This window comes from Saccopteryx bilineata, chromosome X (genome assembly GCF_036850765.1).
Source record: "Saccopteryx bilineata isolate mSacBil1 chromosome X, mSacBil1_pri_phased_curated, whole genome shotgun sequence".
Taxonomy (NCBI): Eukaryota; Metazoa; Chordata; class Mammalia; order Chiroptera; family Emballonuridae; genus Saccopteryx; species Saccopteryx bilineata.
In genome coordinates this window covers 130,773,794-130,790,012 of record NC_089502.1, presented here as the reverse complement: position 1 = coordinate 130,790,012, position 16,219 = coordinate 130,773,794, and the positions used below count along the sequence as shown (strand labels likewise).

Here is a 16,219-nt window from a genome sequence, read left to right as displayed (position 1 = left end):
GCAACAAACACTTTGTACCACATTATAATCTTTGCTCAGATTTTTTGGTATTCCAATGTGCTTCCTGTCCAGTGCTTAGCAAATAGAAGATATTAAATTAATGGCATCTAACTGAATGAAGTTCTCTGCCTTACTCTAGAGAACTTTATTTTTTTTCTCTTGCTTACACAGGTGACAAGTTTTTGTTCCTAGTATAAAGAAGATACAGAGTAATTACCAAATTCCTTTATTTCTTTTAAGCTTTGAAATATTTTCATCTTCCTTGTCTTAAAGTTGTACCTGATGGGGAATAAATGTATGGCAGCTGATGAAAACCAATGTCTATTTTGTAACTTGTTCATTCATGCAATATGTATTTATTAAGCACCAACTATATTGTTTGTACCATGTTATTCTAGATAGAATTAAGCTGTTCATGATTTGGAGGTATATGAGCTCTTTCAAGCTATTATGCTATCATTTAATATGCTTAATAGAACTGAAATAGTATTACATTAAATATTAACAGAAATAATAAAGCAGAAATAATATATATATGTAGTTTAATATATATCCCTTAATTTATGTTCTGACAATACACCTTTTATTGGGAAGTATAGTGAATCATTTATGACAAGATAAAAACAGTTTTCATTTCATTGTGCATGTACTTTTTATATAATAGACATTTTGCAAAAAATTTTGATGTCTGCAATTACTAGGGTTTGTTTCTTTGCAACATAATTCATCTCAATTTATTGCTTAAAAAGTTCATTAAAGCAATCCTTTTAGGACGCACTCATTTGTAAAGCAAAGTATTAAAAAATCTAAACACCTGCTACATGCTATATTCAAATGAAGAGCTCTGAATTATAGCATTGACATTGTAAAATATGTGGTGCTAATGTTGAATATTTTTAGTTGAATGTTTAGTGAGAATTTGCCACTAGTGAAGATATAGCCACCTCAATTTTCTAAAATGTTAATCATGTTTCTTTCTTTCTTTTATGTGCTTTTGAATGCATATAATTGAAAGAAAAGAACAGTAGCAACTTAGCACCAGTTCTTAAGACTAGACAGGCTGTGTTGAATCAGTCTACAGTCACAACTGATTCCTGGTAGACATGTTATTAGTCAAATATATGAACAAATAGGTAACAGTACAAAGGAAGTAGCTGAATACATTGTATATCCAAGCTTTTGTTTTCTTGATGTAGTTCTTTCTATACCAATAATAATGCCTTGTTTTCCCATGCATATGCAGTGAAAAGCCAGTCTGTAATGAATAACCTGCATTTTACAAAGCTGAGGTAATACATCCCTCTGGCCAAAAGCAAAGGGTCTCTTCATTTACTTGCTGCTTCTTTACATGTAGGCAAGGGAGTGTGATTTACCAGTGACTTAGTGAGTCACAACAAACAAGCCCTTTGCATGAAAGAAATAGCAAGAAGACATTTGTGTTGACGGTAATTGATTTTGAACTACTTAAAATTGAGAATTGTGATGATAAAAATTTATTTGAGAGATCAATTAATCCATCCCTTCTTTTTAATATAATTTTTTATTAATTTTAATAGGTTGACATTGATCAATCAGGGTACATAGGTTCAGAGAAAACATCTCCAGGTTATTTTGACATTTGATTATGTTGCATACCCATCACCCAAAGTCAAATTGTCTTCCATCACCTTCTATCTAGTTTTCTTTGTGCCCCTCCCCTCCCCCCCACCCCTTTCCTCTTTTTCTTCGCCCCCCCATAACCATCACCACTCTTGTCCATGTCCCTGAGTCTCATTTTTATGTCCCACCTATGTATGGAATCATATAGTTCTTAGTTTTTTCTGATTTACTTATTTCTCTCAGTATAATGTTATCAAGGTCCATCCATGTTGTTGTAAATGATCCGATGTCATCATTTCTTCTGGCTGAGTAGTATTCCATAGTATACATGTACCACATCTTCTTTATACAATCATTTATTGAAGGGCTTTTTGGTTGTTTCCATGTCTTGGCCACTGTGAACAATGCTGCAATGAACATGGGACTGCATGTGTTTTTACGTAATGACCTAAAAACATCCCTTTTCTTATAACAGTACCATATAGATGCTTTTTATACACAGATAAGCCTCTAACCCAGTGGTAGTCAACCTGATTCCTACCACCCACTAGTGGGCGTTCCAGCTTTCATGGTTGGTGGTAGCGGAGCAACCAAATTATAAATAAAAAGATAGATTTAACTATAGTAAGTTGTTTTATAAAGATTTATTCTGCCAAACTTATCGAAAGTTTGACATAAAGTACTTGGTAAGTAATTATTATTATATGCTTTAACTTGCTGTAACTCTGCTTTATAAATTTTATAAAGTAAAGTTATTTCCCTACTTTATAAATCACCATTACTGTGGAACCGATGGGCGGTTAGAAAATTTTACTACTAACAGCGATACAAAAGTGGGTGGTAGGTATCCTGCTCTAACCTATTTTTGTAACTCATCTAGAATTTAAGAAATGCTTTTGATGTATCAGTTTAGCTAGTTATATTTGTTAACTAGAATAAGTTTTAAGAATTCCCCTCTATTTTCTACAACATAACTTTTGTCTCTTCTTGCCTCTATATTCCTCTGTCCTCCTCATTTATCACTTCTACTACAAACAGGATATTGTTATCAGTAGGTTCCTAAGTTTGGAGGCCTTCTCAGGTTAGCCTTCTGAGTTTTGTCCAAAAGATTTTTTATTCCCTAATTCTTAAATTGTATTAAAAATAATTTTAGTGTTATCTTCAATTTTGAAGAATTCAAAGTAGTTTTACTTTTCCTTCAGATTTTTATTTATAAGAAGATTTGTATTATTATTTTTAAATTATTTTTACCTTTTATAAGAAACTATTTGATATTAGAGAAATGCAAATCAAAACTGCAATGAGATACCACCTCACACCTGTTAGATTAGCTATTATCAACAAGACAGGTAATAGCAAATGTTGGAGAGGCTGTGGAGAAAAAGAAACCCTCATTCGCTGTTGGTGGGAATGTAAAGTAGTACAACCATTATGGAGGAAAGTATGGTGGTTCCTCAAAAAACTGAAAATAGAACTACCTTATGACCCAGCAATCCCTCTACTGGGTATATACCCCACAAACTCAGAAACATAAATACGTAAAGACACATGCAGCCCCATGTTCATTGCAGCATTGTTCACAGTGGCCAAGACATGGAAAAAAAACAGCCCTTTAACAGATGACTGGATAAAGAAGATGTTGCACATATACACTATGGAGCACTCCTCAGCCATAAGAAATAATGACATCAGATCATTTACAACAACATGGATGAACCTTGATAACATTATATTCAGTAAAATAAGTAAATCAGAAAAAAAAACAAGAACTGCATTATTCCATACGTAGATGAGACATTAAAAGGAGACTAAGAGAGTCATGGAAAAGAGTGTGGTGGTTATGGGTGAGGGGGGGAGGCAGAGAGGGGAAAAGGGAGGGGGAGGGGCACAAAGAAGACTAGATAGAAGGTGACGGAGGACAATCTGACTCTGGGGGATGGGTATGCAACATAATTGATTGACAAGATAACCTGGACATGTTTTCTTTGAACATATGTACCCTGATAAATTGATGTCACCCCATTAAAATTAATAAAAATTTAAAAAAAAGAAACTATTTGAGTGCTTATATAGATAAGTATAATTTAATCTTTTGTGGAGGCTAATGGTTTCAGAGTGAAACTGTTACCAGGTTGGTTGGTTCAATTTCTCTCTAATAAACTGTTAAGTTTGAACTTCTCTAAGAAATTATTCTAATTTGTTTGTTAAATATTTTCTCATTAAAATCATTAATAGACAAAAGTGGAAAATACAAACACAATTATACTTCAGGGAAAATGCTTTAACACAAAAGACTTCTGAAAATAGTTTTAAGGACTTCAGAAATATTTACATTTAGTTGATATAAATAAAATTGTTTTATCTAGTCTTTAGAAAGTATCTTTTATAAACTTATGAATGGATTTCCTTCTAAATATAGTGACAAACTGTATAACATGTCTCAAAGGTTTCACTGATAATCCATGCTCAGATACAATAGAATGTGAATAGAATATTTTACTTGTGCAAGCCAAACCTTTTTTTTTAAATGTTTCCTTTATTTATTTATTTATTTATTTATTTATTTATTTATTTACAGAGACAGAGATAGAGTCAGAGAGAGAGGGATAGACAGGGACAGACAGACAGGAACGGAAAGACATGAGAAGCATCAATTATCAGTTTTTCGTTGCGACACCTTAGTTGTTCATCGATTGCTTTCTCATATGTGCCTTGACTGCGGGCCTTCAGCAGACTGAGTAACCCCTTGCTCGAGCCAACGACCTTGGGTCCAAGCTGGTGAGCTTTTTGCTCAAACCAGGTGAGCCTGTGCTCAAGCTGGCAACCTCGGGGTCTCGAACCTGGGTCCTTGGCATCCCAGTCCGACGCTCTATCCACTGTGGCAGTGCCTGGTCAGGCAAGCCAAACCTTTTAACCTGAGAGAAAAATATTGCGATTTAAATTAAGCAGTGAAAATTTAATATACTATGATTTTTTTAAAAAAAAGAAGCATATGACTCCAAAACAGAATGTTCTTTTAATAAAAATGTAATTTCTCAGCAAAGAACTGTCAGGCTTTTATCACTATTAAATCTTTAGGGTAACATACATAATATAACAGGATATTTAATGTTAGGCATCCGAACCCTCTCTAGTCTATCCTTTAATCTCTGAGTTCTGTCCTTTCTTAAATTCATACGGAAAAAGCCTAAATTTCCTATGAAGTAGATACCCAGTGGTTGTTGACTTAATAATATAGCTAAATTCACATGCCATTTTGCTTCATTTGTTGTCACCAGGTGGCCTGGTTACTTGTCCCTGTTCTGAACTCTGTCTGCTCTAAGCTCTGAGCACTTGAAACAGACAAAAAAAGCTTCCTGTCCTCAGGCCTCACTGTCATCAACTGTGAAAGGAGTCAGTCAAACGGAGAATTTGTTTGGGCCTGATTGGCTATTTAACATAATTTAGGTTTTATCATTTTCTATAAAGTGGTAATACTTTTAACTTTACACAGGACAGTAACATATATGTTACTAAATAGTTCGATCAAGGCCATCCTCTGATTATGTTAACCAGCCTTTCTTAGAGCTGTTTTACAACTCACAACTAGCTGTTTTAAAATTTAATTGTAATGTTTTTTGTTTGTTTGTTGTTTTTAGCAAGAGAGAAAGAGAGAGAGATAGGGAGAGAAATGAGAAGTGTGAAGTCGCAGTTACAGCACCTTATTTCCTCATTGATTGCTTTCTCATATATGCCTTGACCCAGGGGCTCCAGCTGAGCCAGTGCCCCCTTGCTCAAGCCAGAGACCTTGGGCTCAAGCCAGCAAGCGTGGGGTCATGTCTATGATCCCAAGTTCAGGCCGGCGGCCCCACAATCAAGCTGGTGAACCTGTGCTTAAGCCAGTGACCTTGGGGTTTCAAACCTGGGTCCTCAGCATCCCAGGTTGACACTCTATGTACTGCGCCACTGCATGGTCAGGATAATTGTAATTTATGAAAACCTAAAGTTTATGTGAGGAGATCTTATGATACTTTCCTAATGAATGTGGTAGAAAGCTTATTTGCATTTATTCTTATAATTACTTTCTGCAAGAATTTGTAAACCCTAAAGACATTTAATGTAAAATAATGAACATTACTGAAATATAAAAGTGAGACCAAAGAAAAGAAGAAAACAAATACACTTCCTAAGAACTCACTATGATTGCATTAGCTGTGTTTCAAATTTGACTGTGAGCTAATGCAACCATGACAAAAATAAAAACAAATTTAATTCTATAATTTTTATTTTAAAATGGAAAAAGTGTATTGGTTCCCTTGAGGAAACAGTTTTTCCTGGTACCGTATTATAAAAGAAATTTCTGATATGAATTATAGAGAGGACATGGAAAAAAGGTGTGTTACAATCTATTTCTTCCTTTTTATTGTTGAGTTGGGCTTACTTTGCTCGCTTTGAGAAAGCAGTATTTTTCCTAGTGCCTACGGTCCTATGTCTATGCTAATTTAATAACATATACTCAAAAATAATTGTTGACAATAATGAATTTCACAAGTAAATGAATAGTTTTGGGTTAAAAAAACAAAAGCACTTATGAATCCTTATAATTTTTCCATGTTCATATTCTTGCTTAATATATTTCATTGTAATTTATCTGCCATTTCCCCAAATCCTTACTTGACTGTGGGTTTTGCTAGACCAGGAAAATTCTATCTTACTTATTTTTAGCTTTTAAGACTAGTTCCATTTCCTATACATAGTTAAAGTTCTCAGTAAATATTTTAATGAATGAATAAAATACTGACTTTAAGTATATATTTTTTCTCTCTTTTATAATTCAGAATTATGGCTTGGAAACAGAAAATCTGAAAACCCTTTCTCACAAGTTGAATGCATCTGCCAAAAATCTACAGAATTTTATAACAGGGAGGAGAAGGAGTGGCCATTATGATGGGAGAACCAGCCGAAAATTGCCAAATGACTTTCTGACTTCAGTTGTGGATCTGATTGGAGCAGCGAAGAGCCTGCTCGCCTGGTTAGACAGGTAAAATCTTCCAAATGTTTCATCAATAATTCTCCTTGGATACTAGTACGAATATAACATTGTTGCATGTTTTCTTGTGAAAGGATGGGAGAGGTAGAGACATCCACACATACAAAAATATCTACATGCAAATACACACATAGCAATCCAGAAAGTCAATCAGTGGGGTTTATGTTTGTATCATAGGAAGAGGAAATGTGACAAAAGCCTGAAGTATATGTTATATCATACCATGGTGATCAATCAAATAAAACACCATTTAACATTTTGACCATAAAAATGAAGTATATACTTAAAGGTGGAAAAAAAGACAACTGAAGTTTTATTTTGATTATCTTTTAAGGAAAAGATCAGTTCCAGGCTGATTTGCCAGTTATGATGATGCTTTTTAACAGATTAAGTTTTTAAAAGGAAAGACAAAGAAGAAAATAAGAAAAAGAAATCTTTGCCATGCTAAGGCATTTGGACTTAATGCTGAAGGCAGTTGGGAACTATTTAGGGTCATTGTGTTTATATCTGTGAATTTTGAAGATTACGAGCTATAGTGTTTGGAAAAAATAAAGAAAAGTAAGGCTAGAAGAAATGAAACCAGTTAAGAGGCTATTTTAGAAACTGATCATGTACTGTTGGAGATTCTGATGTTAATACTTCCAGCTGCTCTCAATTAATAAAGTAACCATGAGAGGGTTATCATTATTTTATGGATAGGAAAAGTAGCACTTACAGAGCTTAGGTTCAAAACCAAATTAATAAAAAAAAAAACCAAACAAATTAACCCGTGTCGCCCCAATAAATTCAATTTTAAAAATGGCAAGTAAGTGGTGGAGCCAGGATTCAGTGCAGGTATCTGACTACAGAAGTGATCCTCTCCACTGCTGTTTATTGAGAATTTTCATTAATTACAGAAGCAACAGTGAGGATGAAAGAATGTTGGAGATATTTATGCAGATAAATAAGACTTGGTGACAAGTAAGATCGAGAGACTGAGGAAAAGAGAAATATTAAGTAAAAGGTATCTGACTTGGCTTAAACCAGCAGAGGGTATGCCATTTTCAAAATAGGAGGAACAGGTTATGGGCAGTACTGAGTTGAGTGCTAGGCATTATAAATTGTGATGACTGGAGAATATGTAAGTCATTAGAAGATTGCTGCTCATAAAGATACCTGGTTGCTAGAAATTTGGGAAGAGTTAAAATATAGGTAATAATTAAAGTCATAAATATATTAATATGCTGGTCTAAGGAGAATTAGAGAGTAGATTCTTCTTACTATGCTCTGTTTATTTTCCATAACACTTAAAGTAGTTCTAACATACTACGTAATTTACTAATGTATTATTCTTAATGTTTTTGTGCGACTGTTCTTTGTATGACATGCTTGACGACAGTAGGGATTTTCATCTCTTTGTTCAGTGAAATCTCAATTCTCTAGAAGAGTTCCTAACCTATAGTGGATAAATGATAAATATCCTTGAGTGAAGGATAAGAACTGGGATGACGGCTGAGCTCTGTGGACCCCCAAAACTGAATGATTAGAAGTTTAACAATGAAAAAAGATAGCAGGACATAACTAGAGAGGTGGGAGAGAATTAGTTGAAAGTGGTTTCATGGAAGCAAAGGCAGTAAAGAGGTTTTTTTTTTTTGTCTTTTAAGTGAGATTTTAGTGTTTTCTTTTTTCAAATTTATTTGGATAAAACTGACATATAACATTATGTAAGTTTAAGATGTACAACACGATGGTTTGATACACATTTGTATTGCAAAGTGATTACTACAATAAGGTTAGTTAAAACATCCATCACCTCACAAAATTACCTCTGTTGTGTGTGGAGGGGAAGAACGTTTAAGACGGGAGTAAAAAGTTTTAGGGGAAAAGGAAGGGTCCAAGGACTGCTGTGTCAGAAGGGTCCAAGGACTGATGTGAGGTTAAGTAAGATAAGGACTGGAAGCATGTGGTAGGTTAGGGAATCAGGATATGTGACCTTACCAGCATCAATTTAGTGTGTATACTTAACACTCATGGAAACTGGAATGCATGAATTGGTTGTGAGATAAAGTGAAAACTCCTCTTCGAAGACATTTTTTTTTGTGTGAAATGCTTTGTTATTCAGAATAGTTTTGTATCCTATTAACTACCCTTTTTTCCATAGATTCTTAATGTTTTAGTGGTGATGGGAAAGAGAAAGGCAAATGATGAGTGCTGGTACTCTGTTTGGGAGCTAGACTTTGCTTCCTCCTCTTGCCATGGGTTGTAGGAGAATCTTAACTGCTCCTACATGTGTATGCTTATCCACATACATTTCAGAAGATCTCGAAATCATCAATTTAAATGAAATAGGATTTTATCTGTAACTGTGCCAGGTGAAATGTTTAGTCTGTTTGTTTTCCAACAAACAAAGGTAGCCCAAAATTTTATTAGTAATTGTTAATGGGTTTGTATTTAACTTATATTTTATTCTTTTCAAAGAAAAAAATATTTTTAGGTAGCAGCAAATGAGCAAGACAACACTCCACATGGCGTCTTGTTTCATTGGATCCTACAAACCACAGACAACAAAACACATTGATCAATGTTAGAAAAGCCAAAAACAGCAGCGTTCTCTCTGACCATTATTGTGAATCCCTGCTGAAATTTATCCTGCAGTAGCATAAAGAGCAGGGAACTGATTAAGAGTTGAGTTTCAGTTCTGCCTCAAGCCCTGGGTAACCTTGGACTTAACCTCTGCTTTTATTTTCTTTTTAGAATAAGAATATAAGATCTACAGAATTTAAAGTTCTCTTCTAAGCACTAATATTCTACAATTCATTAACCTTGTTCACAAAGCCACAGAAGGAATATGTACAATGTGTTTGTCTTTATGTAATCACAAAAGATAAACACTAAAAAAATTTGTGACTTGTAGAATCATGGTTTAAGTCACTAAATCCTCTCTAACTAAATTTAGTTACTATGTCTGTTCATTTCGTTTTAAGTTCTAGAAGAGAACTAATCTATCTTTATGCTTTATTTATTTAAAGTTAAGAATATGTCTTGCCTTTTTATTTTTGTTTGATTTTGAAGAACTCAAAACTTAAGTATTTAATTATAAATGTTCCATAAAAATGATATTGACCAAAAAATTTTGGTAGCTTGATTTGTCAGTATAATTTGCTTTAATTTGGAGGGTTTAAAATGGCCACTGCAATTAAATATTGACAAGCATTGGGTCTTAAACCTTAGTTTATTTCTTTGGTGTATAGTATGGTATAATTCTGCCAGTTAAATATAGTTATTTTTATGTCAAGCAGCTGGCTTAATTTTTTAAAAGCAATATATTTTTGGCATTAAATTTCTTATTACATTTTGGGGAAAACTTGCCTGCACAGCAATATGATAGATTTTTATTACAATTTTATTTTATGTCACTTGATGGGGGAGAAAGGAAAAGAAAAATAAGCAAAAATGTTTAACTTTGGATACTGAACTAGGTACTTTACATATATCAACTGACTGAAATCTCCTAAAACATGTATCATTATCCCCATTTTATATACGAGACATTAAGTAACTTGCCTGAAGTTATTCATCTAGTATGAAAATTATAATCTGAATCTATTTTTGTCTGACACCAAAGCCCTTCTTATTTCTTCTTGATCATGCTCCTTAGTCATGCTACATCTTTTGAATGCTGTAAGCATTTACTTGCAAGCTGGTATTTCTCTTCAAATTGTCGGGAACTACTTTTCTGTTTTTGTCCTTCATAATATAAATAGCTATATAGAATTTTATTTATTGAAAGTTTATTTCTCCTGGTACTTTGAAGGCATCAATTAGATATCTTTTAGTATCATTGAAAAATTTGAATGTTTAAGGCTTAAGAGGTCAGGTAATAGAGAAAAATGTTTCCATTCATAAAAACAGCAATTTCAGTGGCGCTTCCATTCAAATAAGATTTATTTAAAAGAAAAAATGGCTCTTTACATTTATTAACAGAAATTAAGTCTAACAATATTCCTTTTTCCTCCCATTTTAAATATTGATTTGAATGAAACAGCAGACTTTCCCAGAGGAAAAGCCTCAGAGATGAATCACAGTTGGTAGCTTTACTGTTTATTTTCAATGCATGGATTACTTGTCTATTTTTAACCTACATTCTGCTGTTTTTCACACCTTATCTTTCTTGAAGTTTTATATGACTTTGCCAAATCAATCTATACTTGGGGGTTTACAGATCAATGCATGTATCATGTTGTATAATAAAATCATTAAAAATGTTCAAAAGTATTGTTTTAGAAGTTTAGTTTGCTATTTATAGTGAAAATTTATTCTTTTATTTTTAGCATAAATTCCTAATTCTTATTGTTTCCTAAATACCTTTCAAGACCATTCTATTTTGAAGGGATTAATGTGATATTTTTTATATCACTGAAAACATTTAAAGTGTTGAGGCATAAGAGTTAGGGTATGTTAAAACACAAAATTCAATTAAATAAATTTGAAAATATAGTTGGCTTTATTGTACAGTTTATAAATTAGGCAGCATCCCATATAGTAAGCAGAAGGGAGCTCAGAGGAGCTATACAAAATGGAAGAATTTTATAGGTAGAAAGGAGGGAACAAATTACAAACCAAAGAGTTGTTTCAGGCAAAGGCACCTTCCCATAGTGACCAGGGACTTCAGGGGTCTTATCTAGCAGACTACCGTACTAGTTTTTATCAGGCTGATTGGTTTAAAATCCACTCCTGGGAAAAGCTGAAACTGCCATTAAGTATTGGTTTGTTGACATGGGCTTTAGCACAAGTGACTCCATTTTGGGTCTGTTGTTTCATTTTTAACAGGTGCTAAAGAAAATAAGATTTCTTTGAAATCTTTTGCCATATCTAAGAAAGTTGGGAAATAGTATCTTCATTGTTGTTGGGTCTTATTTTCTTTCATGTGCTCACTGCTGTTATTGGGCACCTTTTGTTCCAAAGATGAGCAGTGGTGTAGTGCTGCCACTGTCCATGGACTGCCCTTCCGGTTCAGCTGTGCCAAGAATAGTAAGGCCTTCCAGATTTTCTTAGTAACTTCCTTTACGTTTTAGCTTTCCTTATTAACTTCTAATTTGTTAGGATTTCTTAACCATTAGTAGCCTTTTTGTTAAAGTGATGCTTTTGTTAGAAAACAGACAAAAAATAATTTCACATAGGACAATAAACCTTTGGAATAGAAAGAAGAATAAGTATTATATTATCCATAGGATTTAAAAAATTGCTTAACTTTTAAGAACTAAATTCAGTAGTTTCTGTAACAGACATGTTTTGATGAGCCAAGGGTTAAAAAAAAAAAACTTTCTGGCATCAAAAACCTTTACTGCCAGGAATTTAATTTCTTTTATTTTAAAGCTACTGTGTTCTTTTTGTAGGTGACCTAAGTTATAACTTGGGTTTTCTTTAAAGTTAAGAACTAATTCCTCTCTTTAATTTGTTTTTCTTTAAGCTTATTATGCTCAGATCCATTTGTAGATGATAATGAAGTTATTATTGAGTGATTATCTTTGGTAATCACAGAGATTGGAACCCTGTGTATCATCTTTTTTTTTTTAATGTACAAAGACAACTAGAATAACCATACCAAACATTAATATCTGCTGGCTAAGAATGGTTCTTGATATGTTGTATATGATTTGTCTTTAAAATTAAAAACGTAAGTGGATTTCACTACAAGATAAAATTGGTGTTTCTCTTGGTATATGTTTATATTTTTTTCCAGTTTTCTTGACATTTAATCTTGAGTGAGAAGCTTGTTCAATTTGAAATATGAGTGGTCAAGAAAGTGGAAAAAGATACTTTGGAATTCAGTTTGCTACAATCATTCAGTCATCAATGAATATTTCTTTTGGTATATTGTGAAGAATAAATGTGAATCTTTTAAGTATTTATGGCAAAATTCATGCTGTATTTCATCTCATCACTCTTGAAATTTTTTGATTTTATTAACAGTCTTTGATCTTTTCAAATCTCACAATTGAAACTCTAAAAATGCCAGAATCATTTTTGAATTCTTAATTAAAATAAGTTTTATGCAGCAAAAAATGCATCATAAACTGCTCTTTAGATAGTACTTTTTAGTAATTATTCTTCTTAGAAGTGCTTATATTTTATATCATTTTTAAAAATAGTTTTATTGGGCCTAATTTGCATTCTATAAAAATTCACTCACTTGTTATTAATGAGTTTTAATAAATTTAGATACAGTTATGCAACCATCTCTACAACTCAGGTTTAGAAAACATCCATCAAGATAGTTTTTTTTTCAGCTGCTTCTACTTAAAATTAAATAGGTTAATTTTTTAAACTAAGATCATAGATTAATTACATATATTTTTATAATTAACTTCATTTGAATTCATAATGTCTCCCTCTGTTTTAGTAATATATATGTGAATAATATGAATATATACATATAAAAATACACTCAGTTTTGAAATAGGAACAAATTAGTCAAAGACAGCCCATAACAGACTGTAGGATATAGAATCATTCAGAAAACAATATGTTAAAACCACTAGAAAAAGAAAGGGTAATTTAATAAATGGTAGTATGTCATTTAGTTAAGCTTTTGGAAAATAAATTAAGATAGAACACTAAAATCATTTTAGGTATATCATTTATTTAAGTAGAAAACATAAATCTGTAAAAAACTACAGAAAATGTAGACAAAATTATTTCTAGATGTAGAAAGACTTACTAAGTACTTAAAATGTGGATTAAAATGAAAAGAAATATACTGTTTAACTCTGACTACCCAAAATTGAAAAACATGACCAAGTATATTGACAGATGACAAACTGGGAAAAATATGAGAAGCTGATGGTTAATATGTATTATGTGAATATTACATTCAAATTAAAAACAAAAAAGCCAAAATATAATAGATGATCATTTAAATAGACAATTAAAACAAGAAGAAACAGAAATTGCTGATTAGATGTATGTACCAAATAACAGAACATCCAAGCACTTGAAACAAAAACTGACAGAAGTAGAATAGACAAATTATAGTTGGCTGCTTCATCTCTACTCTCTGAAAAAATGATAAAACTAGTAGACAGAAAGTCAGTAATATTTTGAACTGCTGTACAACACCATCAAGCAACATGATATAATTGACATTTTTAAAATTCTTTATCCAGCATACTAATTCAAGTACCTATGGAACATTCACCAAGGTAGACCTGCATCATAAAACAAACTTCAATACATTTAAAAGAACTGAAATCAGAATGTATTCTTTAACCATAATGGAATCAAACTAAAAAGCAAAAAAATATACTTCTTAATAATCCATGGATAAAAGGGGAAATTTCAAAGGAAATAAAGAGAAATGCATTGAACAGAAAGAAAATAGAACAAATAATTTTTGTGGCACAGCTAACACAATGATGAAAGGGAAATTTATAGCACCAAATGCTATATCAGAAAAAATATCTCAAATCAATTATCTAAGCTCCCATCTCAAGAAAATCGAAAGCCTGACCACTCGGTGGCGCAGTGGATAGAGCGTCAGACTGGGATGCGAATGACCCAGGTTTGAGACCCCGAGGTCACCAGCTTGAGCGCGGGCTCATCTGGTTTGAGCAAAAAGCTCACCAGCTTGGACCCAAGGTCTCTGGCTTGAGCAAGGGGTTACTCAGTCTGCCCTAGCCCCACAGTCAAGGCACATATGAGAAAGCAATCAATAAACAGCTAAGGTGTCGCAGCGGAAAACTAATGATTGATGCTTCTCATTTCTCTCCATTCCTGTCTGTCTGTCCCTATCTATCCCTCTCTCTGACTCCCTCTCTGTCTCTGAAAAAAAAGGGAGAGAGAAAAAAAAAGAAAATATATATTGCCAATCCACTAGCATAAGTTTCAGTTAAGTGAGATAAAGACATTCTAGAGGTCTGTTGTAGAACAGTCTGCCTACAATTAACAGTACTTTCTTGTACACTTAAAATTTTGTTAGGAGAGCAGATCTCATGTTAAATAGCCTTACAATGAAAAGAAATAAGAAAATAATAGCAAATTAAGCCCAAAACAAACAGAAGGGATTAAATAATAATGATAAAGGAGCAGAAATCAATGAAACTGAAAACAAACACAGTAGAGAGGTCAACCAAATTAAAAAATAATAGAGGAATACTACAAATAACACTTTATATATTATGAACAACTTAGATGAAATGGACCAATTCTTTGAAAAGTACAAACTACCAAAACTTACCCAAGATGAAATAGATACTCTGAGTAATCTTATAACTATTAAAGAAATTTAATTATAATTAGAATCCCTTCAGGATTTCTGATAAAAAGGTTGCAGGTCCAGATGCTTTCTACTAAATGTTTAAAGAAGAAATTACACCAATGCTACACAATCTATTCTAGAAATGAGACAGTTGTTATCTTGATCTTAGTACCTGACGAAGATAGTACAAAAGAAAAAAGAAAACTACAGACCCATATCTCCCTTGAACTTACATGTTAACGTCTTCCACAATATATTGGCAAATCATATTCAACCATATATAAATAGAATTTTATACTGTGATTAAGTGGGATTTCTCCAGGTATGCAAGACTGCTTTTATACTTGGAAATAAATCAGGGTATTCTACCACATCAATGGGTAATGAACAAATATTATATGATTGTTTCAGTTAATGTAAAAAAAAAATTGGCAGAATGCTGTACCCAAGCAGAGAAATTCTCAGCAATATCAGAATAGAGCGGTAATACCAGAATTTGATAAAGCATTTATAAAAAGTAAGAGCTAACCTTATACTTTATTTTTGAAGACTGAATGATTTCCTACTAAGGCTAGGAATAAGGAAAGGTATTCTACTTTCACCCCTACTATGTACAAATATATTGGAAGTAATATTCAGTGCTGTGTGCACGAAAAGGAAATAAAAAACAGAGATTGGAGAGGAAAATAAATTTCTCCTGTTTATAATTAATGTGTGTCTGTGTGGAGAAAATTCCAAGATACGTCCAACATGTCTTCTAGAACTAGTAAGTAAATTTGGCATGATTATAGGATACAAAGTCCATACACAAAAATTAATGATATTCCTATATTTTAACAATGAACAATTGGGAACCAAAATTTAAAACATGGTACAATTTAGGCCCTGGCCGGTTGGCTCAGCGGTAGAGCATCGGCCTGGAGTGCAGGAGTCCCGGGTTCGATTCCTGGCCAGGGCACACAGGAGAAGCACCCATCTGCTTCTCCACCCTCCCCCTCTCCTTCCTCTCTGTCTCTCTCTTCCCTTCCCGCAGCCGAGGCTCCATTGGAGCAAAGTTGGCCTGGGCGCTGAGGATGACTCTGTGGCCTCTGCCTCAGGCGCTAGAATGGCTCTGACTGCAGCACAGTGACGCCCCAAGATGGGCAGAGCATCACCCCCTGGTGGGCATGCCGGGTGGATCCCGGTCGGGCGCATGCGGGAGTCTGTCTTACTGCCTCCCCGTTTCCAGCTTTGGAAAAATGAAAAAAACAAACAAACATGGTGCAATTTATAGTTGCTCCAAAAATAATAATACTATAAATTTAGCAAAATTTCTATAGGATATGTCTATGAAAACTGTAAAACAATTATGTATG

At 33.3% G+C, this 16,219-nt stretch overlaps 1 protein-coding gene across 4 annotated transcripts in view; it reads left to right on the top strand.

Moving 5' to 3' along the window:
* The window catches only part of CNKSR2 (connector enhancer of kinase suppressor of Ras 2), a 257,480-nt gene that overhangs the window by 53,690 nt on the left and 187,571 nt on the right, over nucleotides 1-16,219 (top strand). For all 4 annotated transcript variants that reach the window (XM_066248700.1, XM_066248697.1, XM_066248698.1 and 1 more), the window contains exon 3: nucleotides 6,417-6,619. In XM_066248700.1, the coding sequence (XP_066104797.1) occupies nucleotides 6,417-6,619 (203 nt within the window). The remainder of the gene's footprint in view (nucleotides 1-6,416; nucleotides 6,620-16,219) is intronic.